This window comes from Micropterus dolomieu, linkage group LG17 (genome assembly GCF_021292245.1).
Source record: "Micropterus dolomieu isolate WLL.071019.BEF.003 ecotype Adirondacks linkage group LG17, ASM2129224v1, whole genome shotgun sequence".
Lineage (NCBI taxonomy): Eukaryota > Metazoa > Chordata > Actinopteri > Centrarchiformes > Centrarchidae > Micropterus > Micropterus dolomieu.
Genome location: NC_060166.1, coordinates 15,536,043 through 15,557,111, shown reverse-complemented (window position 1 = coordinate 15,557,111; position 21,069 = coordinate 15,536,043). Strand labels below are relative to the sequence as shown.

Sequence of the window (21,069 nt, the reverse complement as noted above, 5' to 3'; positions counted from 1 at the left end):
AATAATAGATGGGAGCAGCGCCTGATTGGAAATGGGAGCCAGGCGAGCAGCCAACGAAACCTCGTTCAGCAGCACCAGTGAACACGGCATGAACGCTGTGTTTTCTGTTTCATGGAAACTTTCTGCTTAATAATCCCCATGAATAATCCCCAATTTCACAAAATGTACCTGTAATCTATTTTTTCTGTGCTGTAATGGAATGCAGTACATTTTTTTTGGTATCCTGATTATAAATCGCCCTTACATATAATCTAGGGATGCACTGAATGTTCCATCACCGAACTTAATCGGTCGAAAATAGCAAAAAAAAAGCGCTTTTGGTGTTTGGCCTAATAAGTCAAAAGTCTGACTTCTTAGAAAAGGCAACAAACTGTCTGACCCGCTTTGAGTGTTTCTGTCACTCGTTTCTGAGAAGGCGAATAAGCTACATTTGGAGTGCACACGTATTAAAGCTTTTATGGTAAATCCATTGAAACAGAGCAATGCGAGCTGACAGGCAGGTTAGCGACTTGATCCTGTCATTTTCTCTCTTTACAAAGACAAGTGTTGCAGTATGAGAGTCCTACCTGAAGAGAGGCTATGAAGTCCTCATGTTGCACGATACGAGAACCACATAGCCTACAACATTATTTATCAAATTGGGTCGGACTTGATGAATTTAGCAGAAGGATACACATTTTCAAAATAAGGTGTCTACACAGAATGGAAATAAGATTAATTGGATTATATTCACAAAAAGTATAAAATACATGTGTACATTAAAAGTAAATGGACATGTAATTTACTTTACCGGACCCTCTTGGGCCTCGGACACACCCACCATAGTCTCTCCAAATCCTGTGGTAAATGGTAAAAAAAAAAAAAGGCAAAATAAATGGAAAAATGTGAATGTACTTGTTCGGTGTTCGTTATTTGCCAAATCTTTTCATGTTTCGGCTTCAGCCAAGAATTTTCATTTTGGTGCATCACTAATGTAATCCCGTTACTCCCCAACCCAATATGCATGGCAAAATCAGAAGGTAGGGATGCTAAGTAGCCGAAATGTATCAGACTGCGGTAATTTCTTTAACCCACTTTACAATATTTTTCTTCTCAGCCCTGTCAGCATTACCTGTGGCTGTTGCAGGGTTGTTTTTCCTCAGGCCTTTAAGGCGTCCTAAGCTGCCTCTGTCTTATCATGCCCACCACTGTGCAGTGAAGACAATCTCCTGTAAATTGCTTTTTTGATCAATTTTGACATCAATCTACTCCCATGGGAATGTGGGCATTCATATGATGGCGGAGGGGAAGGTTTCTTTCCTTATGGATGTTGACAACCCTACTCAGCCTGGTTTGATCTGTGGAATTAACATAATATTACAGTACATACTGAACTGGCTGTGCTGGGCAAAGAGGGATTGGCTTTCTATACCAGACATTGGCGCCAGTGAGGTTACTGCAACAGCAGAAGTCCAAGTCAAGACAATAAAAGCTGTTCAAAGATTTGACATGCACATCTGATTTCATGAATGCAATTTGAAATTACTTAATACATTTTGTTCTCCTTTATCTGTAATTAACATTATTAAATAAATATTGTAGATAGCTGTAGAAGTTAACTACCCACCAAATCTCTTGTAGTTGTTTATTTACATAAGATTTTTTACTCCAGTAAACTCTTATATTTTAACCAGAAATAAATAATATCTTCTTAAGGTTTTGTGTGCTGTGAGATTAAATTTCTAGGCACTATACAAGCACCCCATGGAGAAAGAGCTGTGGTTGGAGTGAATGAATTCTTTCTACTGTAAAAGTTGTTTTGATTCTACGTAACAACCGCGCAGCTGCTGCCTTTCATGTTTTTCCACTCACTTTTTTTTGTCTTTTCAGGACAAAGATATCTCATCACATACACAGGAGCCTTGTATATTCTGGACGTCCTGCCTGAGGATGGGCTGAATAACTATCGCTGCACCACACGGCACCGCTACACCGGTGAGACTCGTCAGAGCAACAGCGCGCGTCTCATTGTGTCAGGTCTGTACCACATTCACACTGGAATCAATTTAATTGCAAAGACCATTGTCTTTGCCACTTAGAGAGTTTACAACATATACTGACACAGATGGAAAAAATGGTTCAATGCAAATAGGAGAGATACACGGATAGATATTGAATTGGATACTTACTCTAGAGAATGCCATATATCATCCTTACATATATTTACGCTTTTAAGTTGGATTTGGCATTTTAAAGCTCGAGACAGCAAAAATTATTTCCACCATAAAAATATTACCCCCTATGAATTATGGGTCCTCTTTAGAGGTTTTGATTGATTTGCAGGATTATAGCCAGTGAATGGGTATGTTTATGGTCTGTCCAATCCTGTCATGCAGACTGATCCACTATGTCAACTATGAATTATGCAGCCCTTCTGCAGGCCAGTCAGTAACAAGTAAACAACCAATACTGGCTGTACTGTTGTTCAGGTTCTGTTTCATATTGTAGTTTGATAAATGAGGGTCTTTTAACAAGTTTTTTTGCATATAGAATGTAGATGGATAAATGAATGGATAGAAAAGGAGCAACACATGGTGCTGTCTGTCTTTATTTGACAATAAAATCTCTCCAGAAATTTTAGGAACACACAGTTTCTCCCCCATGTAGCAAAATATACAGTTTATAGAAACTGAATCTTGACCCCAAAAATCAATATTGGATTACACTGTCAAGCGCCTGGCAACGCTCACCACTAATTAACACTAAATTATCTGCTCCTTCCAGACCCCACCAATGCTGAGCCAGGCATCTTGGATGGCTTTGACCACCGAGAGGTCATGATTAATCATCGGGTGGAGCTGCCCTGTAAGGCTTCAGGCTACCCAACGCCCAAATACCGCTGGCTGAAGGACAACAGCCCTTTAGAGCCTGACAGTCGCTTCCGCCAGACCACCACAGGGTTGCTGATAGAGAGCTCACAGCCCAGTGACTCTGGGACGTACGTTTGTGAAGTGTGGAACAGTTATGGCAATGCTGAGGTCATGGGGCGCCTGTATGTCAAGCGTAAGTCTTTTATTAAACAGAGTGGATCCACTGTATTATCTGTTTTTTGGTCATTCACAGAAAGCAGACGTTGCTGTAGTTACTTTTAACAATTTAAACTAGTGCTGAAACATTTAGTCGATTAATTGATTAGTTGATCAACAAAACTAATTGAGAAAAGCTTTGATTATCAGTTAATCATATAAGTCACTTACCAGGAATAAAACACCAAACATTTGCTAATTTGCTGCTTCTCTCTTTTTATATAATTTCATTTTGCTCTGGTAACTGTGATGTGCATTTGTGCATTGTTATTTTCTAATCTTTTAAAGCAACATGATTAATCAGTAATTCAAAATATATGTACAGTCTAACTGAAAATAAAGCATTGTTGTTAGTTACAGCCTGTATATTAACCACAGTGATGTAAGTGGACTGGAAAATGTTTCATATGAAAAATGTTTATATGTATGAATTATGTTAAAATTGTGGGAAAAGTGAACATGACATATCAAGTCAGCTTGATAATCTGTAGCGGTTGGCTACAACATTGTGTGCATCTATGTGCTGAAACAAGACATTTGGCTACAGTTGTGTTAAGCAAAATTTAATTTAAGGGCAAGTTGAGTGATACATTCTTTTTGCAACATCCTCAAACAAACAAGTGCCACAAACATGTTAGTTTATAACATATTTGGAAAGTGCACTGTTTGTAGTTTGCTTGTTTGCTTATCAATTAGCAGTTACAAGATGGCCACAGAGATTATTGTCAAATCAAGTCTGCCTTAGACTAACCTTTGTATTTTATACATTTTTTCATTATTGATTTATCTGGTTTTGTCTGACCAACAATCCAAAAGAAATTACATTTCCCTTCATAGAAGAAATAACAGCTAATGTTTAATTTTGAGAAGATTGAACCAGTCTTTTCTTAAAAAGTTACTAAAATGATTAATCATTCATAATTGGAATTACTGTCAGCTAGTCACTTGTCATTCGACTACCCAATTAATGGACTAATTGTTTCAGCTTTTTCCTCTGGAATCTTATGTAGCCACGCTGCTCAAATCCCACCTGAACTTTCTCCACTATCTCCCCAACTCTGTCCTCCTGTCAGCTTTAACGTCATAAAAAAAAAAAAACCTTTTTGATAAGATTTCTCTTTGTGTTCTTAGAGCCCTTGAAGGCAGTGATCAGCCCTCGGAAGGTGAAAGGCAGCGTGGGTAGCAAGGTGTCTCTGTCTTGTAGTGTGAGTGGCTCAGATGAGTATGAGCTGTCATGGTACCGCAACGGAGAGATCATCTACCCTGGCAACAATGTTCGTTTCAGTGGGCTCAACCGGGAGAACCTCATCATGGAGGGAATGTCGAAGAGTGATGGCGGGGCCTACCAGTGTTTCGCCAGGAAGGGCAAGATGTCGGCACAGGACTTTGTGCAAGTCATCCTTGAAGGTAAAATGTTTGTGTGTAATTTGTAGGGTGGAGCATGTACACAAATGCTGACCAAAAGCTACACTGTAGAAACTTTTTTATGTATAATCAGTGAGTTAAAAGAAACAGACGCAGACTTTGGAGATCAATATGGGGTTTATGTGTTATTGGCATCGTGCGGTGACTGTCTGCTATAGGCTGCCATTAGAATGATCATCCCACATACAAAAATCCAAGCACACACACTCTTGAATCTAGTAGCTTACCTTGGCAGCGTTGCTCAGGCAAATGTCTCCTCTGACCAGGGAGCTGTAAAAAGAAGATATTGATAATCTATATTCACATGGAACAGATCTAGATTATCAGAAGGCAGCAGCAGGCAGACATGGACATTTCAAAAGCCAACCGCTGTCTTTGTCTGGGACGAAAGCTCCTGGATCACAGTTCATAAGAGAAAACTGAAGTCTGGACAAAAAGTCATTATTTTTCCCCCCTCTTTGCTGCCTTATTATTATTTCACAAAAAGGTTTTTTTAAGACAAAAAAATTCAGCCCTTACAGCAAATAACACATATTCATTGTTCAGAAATGTTTGGTGAAAAACAACAAGAGTATATATATATATTTCTTTTTATTTTGATGAAAGAATTTATTCTGATCTGACCACTGATCTTGCTGTTATAAGCACTATGTAAAGGGTTTTTTTCTAGTCTCGTGGTCTTAAAAAGTATACAGTGAGGGCAGTAATGTATAGGAGCAGTGTCTCTCAAGCCACCATACTAAGATTAATTTAAAAACTAAATCTGCTTTAAGAACATGTTTGATCATCCTGTTGTAACCTTATCAAGATATGGCAAACTTGTAGCCATATCTTTTTTGTGCAGGGAGAACTTGTCTTGGACAAAAGTGTCAAATCAATAAATGTAAATGTGATGCAAATGTAACTCTAAACATTTGAGGGACAGACACCAGAACAAAGAACAGTTCAGAAAGAGAAACAGTGAGGTCTACTGCCAGACTGTTGCTAGGTCAAAAAAACCCACAATCCACTGGGGTATTTTGTGTGAAATTGAAGTAATTTTGTTGTTTACTCAAATTACTTTTTTAAAGCTCTAATAGTAGATGAGAAATCATCAGCAATCATCTTGTCGTTTTTGGCCTGGGAAAAGTCCAGCTTTTCTCCCTATGCTCGCCCACACTTTGTCATACTGATAAAGCAACTGTTACTCAACCTATTCACACATTTCTAACTGCCAAAGTTAATTTCACTGTATACAAAGTGGAACTGCCACAGACGGATGTCATCTTTAATTACAGAGTCAGTCTCAGTTTTGATAATTCTGCTATTTATTGTACATTGAGTGTCTGTCTTCCGTTTGACTTGGCCCTGGTTGGTTGATGGTCAGCCAGGTGTACTGCAGGGTAAGTGCGATACCAGTGTGCCACTATACCTATAAATATGACTTAGGCTGCGTTCACATTGCAGGCTTTAATGCTCAATTCTGATGTATTGCCCAGATCCCATTTTTTTGATTGACTTTTCACATATATTTTTTAAATGTAGCTCATATCAGACTCCAGTGTGGCCAATTGGCCTTTGACCCACATGCGCAGAAAAATAATACTGCGTCAAAAGCAGCACGCTGTTGTACGGAAGTAAACATAGAGGCCACAGAGGTTAGTGCATGCTTGCCAACACTCCCATTTTTTAATTACCCCACCAATGTCCTCAATTTTTCCCGATTTATGACAAATTTTCACAGCTTTGTGTCCTTTTCATAGCATTCATTACTGTTCCCACTCTCTCTCTGAAGTAGCATCCACATGATGCAGATTTGTGACGACAGTTGTGATGATGTCACAAGCCGTGTTTCCATCAATGTTTTTTTATTACGCATTTTGAAGTATTGCATTAGAAAAGGTTGATGCAAACAGCAAAATAAAAAAAAAAATTCTTAATTTCGCACACAATTTTTTACGCTCGTTTGAGGTGGTTAAATGCGCTAAATGGGAGATGGAAACACTTTTGCCGAATAAGTTCTGGCGTAGTAACTTGCCCACTTGAAACACATTTCTGAGGACCTCTCTCCATTTTTCTAAGATGAAAAGCCCTCAGTTCCATACGACTGTTTTTTGTGGTATGGAACCCATTCGTCTTGTTTATTACAGCCATGTGTAAAACCAACTACTGGCGTAACAACGCTCCAAACCAACTGATGGAAATGCACCTATTTCGCATTTACTTTTTTTTCTTTTTTGCCACATTTCAAAAGTTTGCTTAAAATTCGCATGACAATTAGATGAAAACATGGCAACAGTCGCATGAATTCCCATCTGACTGTCCAGACTGAGGTTGCATTTTGAAAAAATTTGACCTGTGTCTCATTTGCACCACATATGAAAGTGGTTATAAAAAAAAAATCTTATCTGAGTCTCATATGAGCCAAACAAATCAGATTTGGGTCACTGTAGCCTGCAAGTCTGAACTTTATATTCACCATTGCAAACCTTTCTCCCCACCTGTTCTACCTCGTCCCCAACCGCAGATGGTACTCCAAAGATCCTGTCCTCCTTCAGTGAGAAGGTGGTGAACCCGAACGAGCCCGTCTTCCTGGTCTGCAACGTCAAGGGCACGCCCCCTCCCAGGTGCACCTGGTCACTGGACGACGACCCCGTCATCAAAGACAGCCACCACCACCTGGGCCACTACGAGACCCACGAGGGACACGTGGTCAGCCAGCTCAATGTCACACACACCCAGGTGCAGGACGGCGGGGTGTACCGGTGCACGTGCAGCAACTCGGCCGGGGTCGTGTACCACCAGGCTCGAATAAACGTAAGAGGTGCTTGTCAAATCAGCTCCTCCAAGAACAACAATACACATACCTGTCTGTCTCTCTGTATGTCTGTCTCTTTGTCTGGCTGGCCATCTGGCATTTGCTGTACATGAGCGCTGGCTGTTGTTTGGGTCTGAACACTTTTTTTTTGTTTCTTTGTTTTTATGTGTTCTCTTTTGATGATTTATTACTTTATTTTCAAGTTTGGCTTTTCTCTGCCATTTTTGCTCAGTAATTTTTATCTCGGGTATTAAATCTTGAACCAAATTTACACATTTCCCTTTAGGTTGTTCTACACTGATTGATTTTTAGGTGTTCTTTTCTTTTTACTCTGCTCCTTGCATCATTTTTAATATTGTAGACTCGTCTTTTTCGCTCCAAATTATTATTGTGCTTTTCCTACATGCCTGTATTTTAGGTCAAATGAGTTATCCTGGTTTGCTGCACATAACGTATCTGGATATTGGGTTCCAAAATGGGCTGGTTTGTAAATAGCCAGAAGAAAAATATATTTCTTCTGTTTGCATGAATACATTTATCTGTGGTTTGCTTGTGTGTGTGTGTGTGTGTGTGTGTGTGTGTGTGTGTGTGTGTGAATGTTCATGTCTGTGTGTTTACTCAAGCAGCTTTCAACTCTTTGTAATCAGATGTTAAAGTGAATACTCTGTTTCCATTTTATGAGACACAGAATATATTACTGTTATGTGGGTGAGCAGCAAGGGCAGAATTATAAGTATCAGTAGCACAGTGTTATTTAAATGATCTGTTCCGTCAGATGGTTAACGCACTTTAATCTGCTTGTTATTTCATCGCCTCCCACTTAGAGTTAAGTCTAAGATTCTGTGGTAAAACAAACAAGAAAAGCTTTAAACAACAATTCCTTTGCATAAATATTCTGGTGGCAGGTACCATTTGAGAAACTGTGGAGTGAAATGTTATCTGTTTTGCTAGGCAGCTTTCCTTGTTTAAATACTAAATATATGTGAAAAGTCTGAAATGTAGTTTTATTTACACAAACACCAAAACTAAAACAAGCTTCACAGCTCCTGTGATTTCACCATCCATTGAATGTCTTTATAGGGTTCTTTCTCATTCTCTACCCCTTCATAGGCCGAGCCAGTATTCGCCCAATGAAAAACATCACAGCGATTGCTGGACGGGATGCTTTCGTTCACTGCCGTGTGATTGGCTACCCTTACTACTCCATAAAGTGGTACAAAAACTCAGCCCTGCTACCATTCAACCACCGACAGCGAGCCTTTGAGAACAACGGCACACTGAAGCTGAGCAACGTGCAGCAGGTGGACGCTGGCGAGTATAACTGCAAAGTGATGGTCCAACCTAACAAGATGGACTCCCAGAGTGTCCATGTTCGTGTGAGAGGTAAGTCCCAGTGAGTTGTTTAGACAAAGTTTAGTTGAGTTAAATATGTTGCACAACCTTGTTTATTTAAATTCCACTGCATATTTGACCTAAACATTGTAGGAAATGTTGTAAACATACCATGCATCTACCATTAATCGCATTGGTATGCGCAAAATTGAATAATGAATTCTTAAGTAGTGTATTTACTTTTAATTTCAATGTACTGCTATATACACAAATGTGCAATAACATGTGGTTTGCAAACACTTGACACAAATAAGGTGCATTTCACCAGCAGTATTCCCTTTACACAGTAGCAATAAAACATTTCTTGTAAATCTCAACTTAAACATTAATGTAATCAAACCAAAGCTATTTGCCACTGCCAGGGCATTACCTTTTATCTAGCTTGTTAAAACCAGTTACCATCAGAGTCCAGAGCCACGATCATAAAGCTGGTTTAATATACCTGGTGAATCAAACAAGTCACTTCAAGGTTTTTGAACAATGTAATGCTGTGGTTATCTCCAGTTTTTGTCATTACATGTGGTTGTTTTTAAAGAAATAGGGCAACATTTTATGAAATCATTACCATCCTTTTCTTCCCATTTACTCTGAAGCTACAGCTAGCCCCCTGTTAGCTTAGCTTAGTATAAAGACTGCAAACAGGGTGAAACAGCTAGCCTGGCTCTGTTCAAAGGTGATCTCTGCCTATTGCTCATGGTCCCCATAAAACAACTATTTTTTTTAATTAAACAAACAAGATATAATGTTTTCATTAGTAAACTGATTTTACCTTTGTACAGAGCCCGGCTAGCTGTTTCCCTTTGTGTCTAATCTCTATGCTAAGCTAACTAAAAGAGTGGTATTGATCTTCTTATCTCACTTTTAGCAAGGAGGCAGATAAGCTTATTTCCCAAACTGTGGAACTTTTCTCTTAAATTGTCCCAATTTTGACTTGGAGCTAAACTAGATCGGTAATTTAAATTGGAAACATAATGCACATTCTGAGCGCTTCTTTTTTTTTGCCTCCTGTCTACATTTAAATTAAATTGCCCTCACTTCCCATTCTCACGACTAGATAGATAAATAAACAGAGCCACTCACACAGAAAGACAGACAGCTATATCATAGGTCTCACCAGACTAAATTAATCTGCCTGATATTCCTCAGTACATTAGGGCATCTAATGAAGACTGTATCAGCACCACTGATTTTACAGAACTGACTGACTTATCTCCAATGAGATCTTAAAGATTTTACAACTGTAATAAGTAATCCTAAAAAGGGCTTCCCCATTATGCCCCATTTCCTCTGTCTGCACAGTGTGCTAAGTTGTTGTCACTATATTACATTTTTCAATGAAGCGAGGGAAACAGAGGGGGAGAGTGAGTGAGAACTAAATGGAGAGCGATGATATAAAGCAACACTTCCCAGTGGTGCTATAGTGAGAATGTGCATTTGTTAATTTACTCCGCTCATGCTTAAAATGCGGGAGTGTCTTTGGGGATCCCTGGAGTCCATTATCTCCACTTTGTTGTGAATTAAATAAGGTGCTAAAGTGCTGCTTATTTCAGTGTTATTTGAACTCACTGGACACTCAAACACAGATGACTGATGGCTGGAGATTTCCCAGAGAATAGAGCTCAGGCAATTTGAATAGATCTTATTGTATAACTGTGTCGTTATATTAAGCAGCCAGATTGACTTGTTTTTTCCTGGGTAGGAGCTATTCCTGTAATCAGGGCTTTAGATCGGTGGAGAAAATAGTAGATTAATGTAGTAGGCATATCTGAAGATAGGTATGTAGGTAAGTACATTAATAGATGATTATAGATAGACAATCAGAAAAGGTCCTTGTTCACATAGATCCCTTTGTTGTTGTTTTTTTCAAACAACCTGAATGATTCACCTCACAGTTATTTTTTTGTTCAGTTTCTGTGTGCTCGTGTAGCTTCTGAAAGGACAAAATGTTTCAGTCTGAGAGTGACGGTGAATTATTGCAGAATGCTTTGCTATTCAGGTCTTTTATGTTCCTTCAGTGACCTCTTTAAAGCAGGATAGTTAGGAGATTGTAGGATTACTCTAAGAAAAGGACAGAGTGCCTGCCACAGAATCCAGGGAATTAAGATGGTCTTTGAAACTCACGGCTGAAAATCACATTTGATCTTTGTGTCTCTTCCTCTCTTTCCTCATCTGTTTGCAGTCCCTCCCTACATTCAGCCGTTTGAGTTCCAGCGTTTCACTATTGGCCAACGTGTCTTCATCCCCTGCGTGGTCATGTCAGGCGACCGGCCACTGGACATCACCTGGCAGAAAGATGGGCGGCCAATCCCTGCCAGTCTGGGTGTGACTGTGGACAACATTGACTTCACTAGCTCACTGCGAATCTCCAACCTGACCCCCGACCACAACGGCAACTACACCTGTATCGCCCGTAACGAAGCTGCTGCCGTGGAGCACCAGAGTCAGCTCATTGTCAGAGGTGAGAAAGCACAGATTGTATATCTGATGGCACCTAGTGGACTACTATAATTTGTAGTATGTGTGCAGTTTTTATTTTAAGCAATCCCTACAGTACCAAGCTTCACTTATTAGTTTCTCCTGTCTGGCTGAAGGTAAAACAAACTGTTTTAGTGTTTGACTGGTATGAAAACCTGCACACACATGATACGGTATAATAAAGACTGAAATGTGACATATCAATGTCAAATGTTACTTGTGTGTACAGTTCCTCCTCAGTTTGTGGTTCAGCCCGAGGATCAAGATGGGATCTATGGGAAAACTGTGACTCTGAACTGCTCAGCTGAAGGCTACCCACCACCCACCATTGTATGGGAACACTCCAAAGGTACATTAAGCACAGCATGCATTACTCACTGCAAGTAAACCTGCCAGCTACAAGGGAATTATTGTGTTGAATTAAAAACAAATCAAACATCAGGATTTAAACTCACAGGATAATAAAGCAGGCTTGAGTCACCAGGATGCTCTGCAAAAGCTTTAACATCTAATTCATAATTATAACTGGCTATCTCAGGCTTTTCTGAAAAGCTCCAATGTATCAGACCTCGCACACAATAATAATACGAAGTGCCTCAATAACAATCAAACATGGATGTCTCATGTCAATCATTCAGGTATTTAAAGGGACTATATGTAAGTTTTTTAATGAAATTAATCAAATTGTCATTGCCTTATTGTCAATGGGCTCCAAACTCACTTAGAAAAGAAGCACATGCCTGTTTTCTCCATTGCTTGCATCAGCCACTATAATCTCGTACTACAGCGAAAACACGGCAGCTAACGACATGCAGTCTGCTAACACCATAAAACAACCAGCTCACAGCAAAACACAGGCTCCACGTAAGGATACAAAACAACAATAAAGGTTTATGTGCTGAAGCCCCTCAGACCAAACCGGTTCAGATGATGTCAAGGAAGAACAAAGTGAGCATTAGTAAAGCTGGAGAAACAAAGAGAAAGTCACGTTAGCTCGCCGAGCAGTTGGTAATGTTATCTGGTGCAAAGTTATCGCTTTCCACATTACTTTAACAAACAAAGCGACCCATGTTACTATCCTGTGTACCACTGTTGATTTAGCCTGCAAAAAAAAAGCAAATGTGGAGCGATTTGTTTACTAACGTTAGCCTATAGTGATGCAGCGAGGAGCAGCCAGCAAACGCTACAGTAGCTCGGACCTGCCGCTGTTGTCTTCGTAACGTTCAGTTTAGGTTTATTGTGGTTTTACCAATACTCAGGTACACAGCTTCTCCACCTCTCAGTCGCTGTAACTAACGTGATCCACATAATATACAACACTGCAACTTCCCAGCGACAACAACCCAGAGGTAAGTTGCTTTACTGTAGTAAAGCAACTTATATGATACGCGGTATGCGGCTCGCTGCGCTGAATGAAGTAACGTTATGGAGCCGGTGTTGATCTGCCTCTGAAAGGGGAATGTTGAAGTAACAGAGCCTGAATATGTCTGAGTGAAAAGCATGCTGGTGTTTCTGCGTTTACTGCAAGATTTCTGTATGAAAGGGGTTGTGTTTTGGAATATGCTCGCTCATGAGTTCAAGCGAGCACGCGCACGAGCACACGCCTGGTAGCAATCTTAAAACCGCACCACTAGTGGCTGCTGGAAACTCCATAATGCCCCTTTAATGGATTTACTGTTGTAATTTACACAAGTTTAACACATAACTGTGTTGAGTTGTTCAACTACGTGAATGTCTTTCCTTTCCAGAATTGTAAAATTAGCAGTTTTCTTTATTGCTAGATGGCCACTGCTCATCTAAAGGAGACATACGGAACAACTCACTGCAACAAAGAACACATACTGTACAGACACGGATAGTTAATATTCCACAGAAAAATTGTTATTTTATTTCTAGTCTCGATGATGTTTCCGGTCTATTTTGAACGGCTGTGATTTGAGATTGCAGCTTTTAGTTTCTAATGCCCTCTTTGTTTATGTTTTAATCATTACAAGTTCTTTCCATACATGCTTACTGTACATGTAAAAGGTGAAAGCCGTATTCATATGAAAAGAATATTTTTTAGCTCACATATGTCTCATGTAAAAAGAGAAATGAGGATTGACCTGTAAAGGTTTTGAATTTGCATAAGTTATATTTTTAAGGCTTATATAGATCAATATACTGTAGATAGAATGATCATTTTGTCAGCTACAGTGCAGTTTTGTGTGCTATCTAAGCTGCACTTCGGTCTCAGGATGTGTTTCTTAAAGCAACTGTGTGTGAAGGTGAGTGCTGTACACAGCTGGTATGGCAGTAGTAGTGTTTTTGCAGGTGAGTGGGTTCCATTTCCTTTATCCATAGCCAGTGCATATGTGCGTGAATGCACACACACACACACACACACACACACACACACACACACACCATCTGCACTGTAAACATGGGCTGGGGGCTCGCAGGGTTTCCACCTGCATAATTAGAGAATCATCAGAGAGACAGAGAGAGACAAAAACAGACAGACAGATACACAGAGGCAGACAGACAGGCAGGGAGGCAGGGAGGCAGCAAGTGAGTTCAGCCACTTGAGCAGGGCAGATGAAGAGGGGCCCCAGGTGTTTGCCCCATCATCCATATAACCAGGGATCAAAGCTTCACCAACAGAAGGACAGCAACCAATGAGAAGTGGTGCGTGAGTGCGAGTGTGTGTGCTATGCCCCATGATCAAAGCAATGAAAGAATCAGATCTGTTTTTCAACCTTTGATTGATGTGTGTGTGGGTGTGCATGTATGTGTGTACATGTGAGACAAGCAGGCCTCATGCCTGATTAATCCTGATCACTATGGAAAGATTAGACTGAGGTGCGCGTGTGTGTGTGTGTGTGTGTGTGTGTGTGTGTGTGTGTGTGTGTGTGTGTTCTCAATTGAGTTAAAAACAAGCTTGACCTATCCAGGGTGAAGTTGCCCAGGCTGAAGGTCAGTTTTGTGTTTTTTGAGGGGCCTTCATCGCATATTTTTACCTCTAGTTTTTCACATCTTTCCTGTTGCCCTGTAATGTGTTTTTGCACAGGATATCAGTCAGAGCAAAGAGGCAATAAAGATCACCTCAAATGTATCTGGAGTAGGTAGGTTGGGAAGCTATGGTCTAATTTGTTGTAAGCCCGAGCACAGCTTGTCCAAAGAATGGCTGTCTGGCATGCTTTTACTGCAGCAGAAGTAGCTAAGAGCCAGATGAGTGTCTCTGGGAGATATGGAACAGTAAGTAAAGGTCAACTGCTATTAGCATAACGACTAGCGCCATTTGGATATGCAAAATCCATAATTCAAGGAAGAACACATCTTCCTCCCCCTGCCCTCTCTCTCTCAGAGCCAGGGGAGCAGGAACAAAGTCACCACTTGACCCTTTGCTAGCCACGGCCACTTGACTGCATTTTAATTAAAAGCAAAAACCCACAGCTCACTAAATTGCCTAATCTCTACACGCTAACTTTAACACGAGCTAATGCAACGTCCGGCTCAGTTCACACGTGTTTAATACTACATGAGCAAGGTGGAATACAGTGCTTTCATCAGGCCGCTCTAAAGCCTTATTAATTCAGTATCAGTGATATTTCCTACAGATTTAAGGCTGCCATTGCAGAATGAGATACTGTATTGTTTGACAATAGAACAAGAGTGATTATATCATTTTCTATTAAAAAGATAGGTATTAATTACATGCAGGCAGCAGGCCAGAATATGTCAGAGATGCCAAGTCCAGTTATTTCAACGATGCTTCAGTGATGGATATCAAATGTCAGTCGTATTGGACTTTTGAGAATTGAGAAAAGACATGTGCAAAGCATTACTCTACTTGTTCTCAAACCAGACAAATCCAAGCCTTTTAGGATTCTGTCTTTGACTTTTACATGAAAATGTTTTTTGGAGCCATTTACTGCATGTAGTAATTTCTACTGGATCTATTCACTAAATAAACAGGAATGCAAGGAATAAATCCAGAGAGGTGACACACAGAAATAAATAGTCAGAATAAAATCCTTCCTACAGTTAAAATCTTTGAGTCTCACTGGCCTGTCCCAGTGCTGAAGGCCAGCAGCAATGCAAAGCCTCTCTGCTCTCCTTCTGCCTGTTGTTCCTCTGCACCAATCTGCTGTCTTGTTAAACATGAGCATTATGTCTGTTGTGATTGCATCACACCAGCAGCTCGGCCTGCTTCACTTTGCTCAGCAGCTGTTTGGCGGTTTAAGGATTTAGGCCTGGTGTTAAGAAACATGTTTACAATCCCCCACCAAAATCTGACAGGCTTTGTCATCAAATCTGTAAACACAGACGCATGGTCAAATGAATGCACACACACAGACACACACACAGACACACTCACTGACACACTGGAGGTCATCTTACTGTTTAGTTATGTATTTGCACTACATTTCTGTATTGAACATTACATTACTTTTGTCTTCTTTCTTTTATCAGGCGCGGGCGTCCCACAGTTTCAACCCATCCCACTGAACAGCGGCTCTCGTGTCCAGCTGCTGAGCAACGGTTCGCTGCTGATCAAACATGTGCTGGAGGATGACAGCGGATTCTACCTGTGTAAAGTCAGCAACGACGTGGGAGCTGATGTCAGCAAGTCCATGTACCTCACCGTCAAAAGTAAGAGCTTGCCCCTGATGCACGATCAATAACAGCTGATGGGCAGGAATCATTGTGTATCTTAATGTCTGGGTGGTGCAGTGACAAAGCAGCCTTTAAAAAAGGATTCCCAGCTGCAGGATTTTTCAGATGGCACCTCACATCAGATCACCAGATTCAAAAGAGCTTTGCAAATGAATGATGATGAACATTCTGTGTGAGAGGTACAAATTCTGGACATAATCCATCCAAAGCGACACCTTACTGGCCGTAATTTGCTTGTGATGAGCTTCAGCTAAATTAAAAAACACTTTATAAGCTAAGCAAAGCGTTAAAGGGGTAATGACCCTGACTTGAGATGAGGTTAGTTTGAAGTCAGATTTGCATCAAAACATCCTTACTAGGGAAGATGAGAAGAGAACAGACCTTTAGTATGTCTGTTGAAATAGTGGAGGCTAGTGGCCATGCTCATAGTAACACGAAAGGGCCAGAAGTTACTGAGCATTATTCTGGGTGCAGAAAGCTTGTCCTCATGTTTCTTCTTCTGAGTATAAGCATGTTTCTGTTTTTGTGCACGTGCCTGTGTGTTCTCACTGCTCTCTTAAGTGGTCGGCATGGTAATGTCCCCGACTGCAGGTCTCCTGCCTCCAGTGAGCATTAGCTCCCCTATAGCGCTAGGAGTGGCTCCTCATTTTCATGCTGCTTAGATGCGAGTGGGGCTTATTTTCCCTGTGCTAATGTTATCAAACTGGAGCACGAGGACCCCCGCTGACGGGCAGCCCTCTTTCTGTTCCCCTCTCTCTATCTCCTCTTCTTTTGCACTCCTCAGCAGCCCAAAGACTGATATACAGAACACAAATACGAAAAACACGTACATATGCAACAACTTGACTACATTTATAAGGAATACACATTAAATTTAACGTTTTAAGTTAGTCTGATGGGATGGCAGTTGTACCTGACCCTGAACACTGTCCCTTCTGTTAAAAGGGAAGCCAACAAAATAATTTGTGTAAAACTCTCCTTCTGGATAAATCAGCACTTGTTATCATTAATATCAGCTGGCATGGATTTTCATGTGTCACTGCAATTAAGCCTCGGAGTGTACAAGGTTGGGAGCTGCCACTGTGTGAATCTGCCGGAGCTACAGCAGCAGCAGGCTAAGAGATGAACATGCTTTCTGTGTTTTCATAGGTCAGTTGGCTGACTCTGGCACCCAGTTGCTATGCAGCAAGTTGACCTATGGCTGTACTAACCTTTTTTTCTTCCATTTTCTACCAAGCAGAAAGCAAACACTGCAGCTGCAGCTACAGTAGACTCAACTCTCAGTAGCACAACACTAACACCAAGCACTAAACATCAGATTTTAAGGAATTTAAAATGTACTTTACTAAAGGAAACCACAAGTAAACGAGGTAATTCTGTCATACAGGGTGTTGTATCTGTAACTACACTATATATACTATACTACTACTATAACTGAAAAATACATCTAATAAATTGGAACTGCATACTGCATCTACTGGACTCCCTGTGAGTACTTCAGAGTGAAAGAGAAGACTCACCATAAACAGGTTAGAGCAGTGGGCAAAGATCCACTTAAGGGGGGTCGTGGATGTTGAGCGGACCTAAAGTTGAATGAATATGATTCATGTGGTGACATTAACAAACAAAGTGCTCTGATACTAGCAGGGCTATTTTGTTAACCTGAATCTTTTTTATTTACATCGCCTGTATTGATAATAATAGATTAAAAAATAAATCCACTTTTGCTGGGGTAGGGGGCATGAACGTTGTTTGGCTTCTGAAGGGGGACGTGTTTGAGAACCACTTGGGTTAGAGTGAGATGATATATATCAGTAATCCAATCAGCAGTGTTGTTGCACTGAACTGCAATACATCTTCCCCTTTTCTCTCCTCCCTGATGTTTTTGTTTTGGATGTCTTTTGGGCCCTTTGCGAGGTCATCTTTCTATGACACTAGTCATCTCCTCCCAAAACACTGAGATAGTTTGGTGTGTGTTTGCTGTCTATGGTATGGTATTGAAGAGGGACAGCAGTAGCAATGCACATGTGTCAGGCGGGAGTTTATGAGCCCTATAAAGCCTGGCGTTGTGGCCTACTTTCTGCTGCTCCACTGCCTTGACACCAATCACACTGCTGCAACCTGCTGAGACCCCTCTGCGTGTGTGTTTTGAGGAGATGAGCAACAAAATACCTATGCAGCACAAACTAAAAAGAGCAGTGGCTTATGTATATATAGTGTTGTTGGTGTGCAACTGCAGTAGTGATGTGGGAGATGAGTATGTGTGAGAAGTAAACTGAGATTGCATGCATTCAGTTTCATTGATCTTTGTAGTCAGTTGTATCATTTATCATTGTAGAGGGGAGAGAGAGATAAAGACAATGAGAGAGAGAGGGGGGGGGGGTGACCCACCGAACACACTCTGCTGTTGCTCAAGGCTTTTGGTTTCATGCTGTACCCGACTCCATCAAAGGGAATTTTGACAGCTTTAGTGCTAAATAATGTAAGCTAGTAGTTTCATTAACATGGTAACATTATTTACAGATTGTATTATTTATATCAAAGACATGGTCTTTCCCTCAAGATGAATTAAAAATAATTTCTAGTAATTTCATGAATTATGGGTTGTCTATTTTCATTCAAGTAATAAAAATATTCTGACCACAGGTAAAGTGGGATAGTAAATATTTTTTCAATCAACAAGTAGTTAATTTCTTGACAGTTAATTGTTGCCTAATGTGTTATATGCACATTGACATACAGTATGTATTCTTATAGTACTGCTGAAAAAAACCCATTTCTTTTTGCCCCATAACTACTGAACTGTTTTGACACACCTGTACAGGTACCTTTAGGAAATATGCAATCATACAATTAAATGCAATTAATTTCTTCATTCAACCAATCCTGGCAGTATTGCAGAAAGCATGTTTTTCTAGTTTTTGCGATATTTCTGGAAAAAAGGGAAATCATGAAATTGTTGTTCTAAATTTTAACAATCTGAAATGATTGAATCTGATTAATTTGCTGCTAAATGCAAATTATTTACATGTTTACTGAGTCTTGTAATTGTGGTTATTTAAACAACACACAATGTTAGAATATCATTTTTACTAGTTTACTATTTGATTTAGCAGTTTTCCATAGGTTCATAAATTTTACCTGGAGGCTTGCGCTGATAATCGCCAAATACCACAAATAACACAACAAACCATTTTTTTTGTAAATCTGTTGCAAGTTCAGTCAATTTATGCTACAAAAAACTCTAATCTTAATGCTTTAGTATCTAGTGGTGTTTTGCCAATTCCTATTTATCTCCAGAACCAATTGACAACCAACACAAATGGAAAGACATAATTCAATTAACACTGCTACCAATGCCTTAACGACGTCACCAGGATATAGCATTAGTAACATGGAATATGAATTAAACATATGTGAGTTCATTTTTTTTTTTACACTCACTCTGTCAATTTACTTCTGAATTACACTTCTCTGTCAATGTCATTTAAAACCTCTTAAGTCATTTATGATTCAGTTAGTATTGAGGTGTCATCTTCACAGCTAGAGTAATTCGCATTAGAGGAAACAGCTGTAAGTTCTTTGGGTCTGTGATAATATGCTGTATTGTCCTTCCTCTGCCATCATAGGCTGCTCAGTCATTACATGCTGGCTCAGCCACATGCTTGTCACTCATCAACAGATCGCATTTCATGCCCTTTAAACCCCAAACTGTACTTGTACACTAAGATGCTTTCTGTAAAAGTGTACTTACTCGCATGAGTGGTTTGAAAAAGGGAGGCCATTACTGTGCCCGTATTCACCAACACCATTATGTGATTCATTTGTTTGTGTGTGGGTTTGTGTACAATTACACATGTCTTTTTAGTTTTAAGCATCCAGTATGATTAACAAAGATACTGTATGTGTATTTTACATCTTGCAATCACGTCTGTTTTTATTTTTTGTATCCATTCATGGTGTATTGCGTCCATTCTGCTTGCTTGCATGCAGTGTGTGCGAGTGTGTGTGTGTGCTATTGTGTGTGTGTTACAAGATGCTGGAACTCTTGAGTGCATTTCAGCCTCATTTAAATCCATCAATACTTCAATTAGAAGCCAACGAAAGGGCTCAGGGGAAGAGTAGTCTGCGTGTTTCTCTGCTTTATTTGTACTCTGGCTATCTTCGTCTCTTACATTTCCAGCAATGAGAGAACAATTAAAAAGATAAATAACACATTATTTGTTTAATTTTTTACTCTTACTCATTTGCTGACAGCTGTGTGTGTCCTCAAAGTGTCTAAATTCCCTATTGCCAACAACAAAGCCTAAATTTATTTACCATTTACAGATAATGTTTAGCTTAATTGAATTGCTCTACTGCTAACAATCCCAGATGGATATTACAGTACCCCATCATATATTTAAATCACTACTGTACACTTCAATCTGTGCTGCTCCTCCGTGTGTCTCCATGCATGCGTTGCTCTAAGTCCTCTTTCTAAATCATAATGTCAACATAGTGAATTCTGTAAAATGACAAAACAGAAATGTTCTGCTCATATGATAGCAGAACCCTTTTTCTTTTTAATGTATGTATAAGTATCCTCAATCTAATTAGCTTAGTCTTAATTTTATGTCCATGTTGTGAATTCAAGCAAGATTCAAGGGTAACTCATCAGCCCTGCAACTAATGATTATCAATTAGTGTGCCAATTATTGTCTTGATCATTCCATTTATCATTGAGTCCATGAAATGCCAAAAAATAGTGGCTACATTTATGTAGCACCTTTATCCAAAGGGCTTTGCAAGGTTTTTGCTGCTCTAAAGCATAACTGAATATTATTATTCCATACAAAAGATATTGTCTGAAGCCAGCGATGGTTCAAACAGTGCTTCTGGTTTTAACATTTTTATCCTTCTCCACACTGGTCAGTGACAGAAAGTGATGATGATGAGGGGAACCTGAAAATGTGGTTAAAGGATCCACTTTCAGGTTTCTTCCTCTATTTTACACCTCCCTCACCTCCTGTCTGCACCTTTTTGTCTTTTCCCCCCCCCCCCCCCCTTTCCCTCCCTCTCTACCCCCTCAGCTTTCTCTTTCTCCCTTGTCTCCCCTCTTCCCACTCACACTTTCTCCTCTACCCACCCATGTTTTATGACCAGGCCCCTGTAATATCGCTGGATATTAAAAAATATACATCAACTGAGCAATTATGGGCTATCAAAAAGAATAGGTTTAGCCCGGGGCCCTACGAGTGCTGCACGGTAGATGCA

General features: G+C 40.0%; 1 protein-coding gene across 6 annotated transcripts in view; it reads left to right on the top strand.

The window, feature by feature from the left end:
* Nucleotides 1-21,069, top strand: part of dscamb (Down syndrome cell adhesion molecule b) — a 102,492-nt gene that overhangs the window by 55,728 nt on the left and 25,695 nt on the right. For 5 of the 6 annotated variants that reach the window (XM_046074333.1, XM_046074332.1, XM_046074331.1 and 2 more), the window contains 8 exons: nt 1,870-2,016; nt 2,764-3,042; nt 4,197-4,472; nt 6,997-7,293; nt 8,398-8,670; nt 10,859-11,137; nt 11,384-11,503; nt 15,610-15,789. In XM_046074333.1, coding sequence (XP_045930289.1) covers nt 1,870-2,016; nt 2,764-3,042; nt 4,197-4,472; nt 6,997-7,293; nt 8,398-8,670; nt 10,859-11,137; nt 11,384-11,503; nt 15,610-15,789 — 1,851 coding nt within the window. Of the gene's footprint in view, nt 1-1,869; nt 2,017-2,763; nt 3,043-4,196; nt 4,473-6,996; nt 7,294-8,397; nt 8,671-10,858; nt 11,138-11,383; nt 11,504-15,609; nt 15,790-21,069 lie in introns of those variants that run through there. The other variant, XM_046074335.1, reaches the window with a different exon arrangement.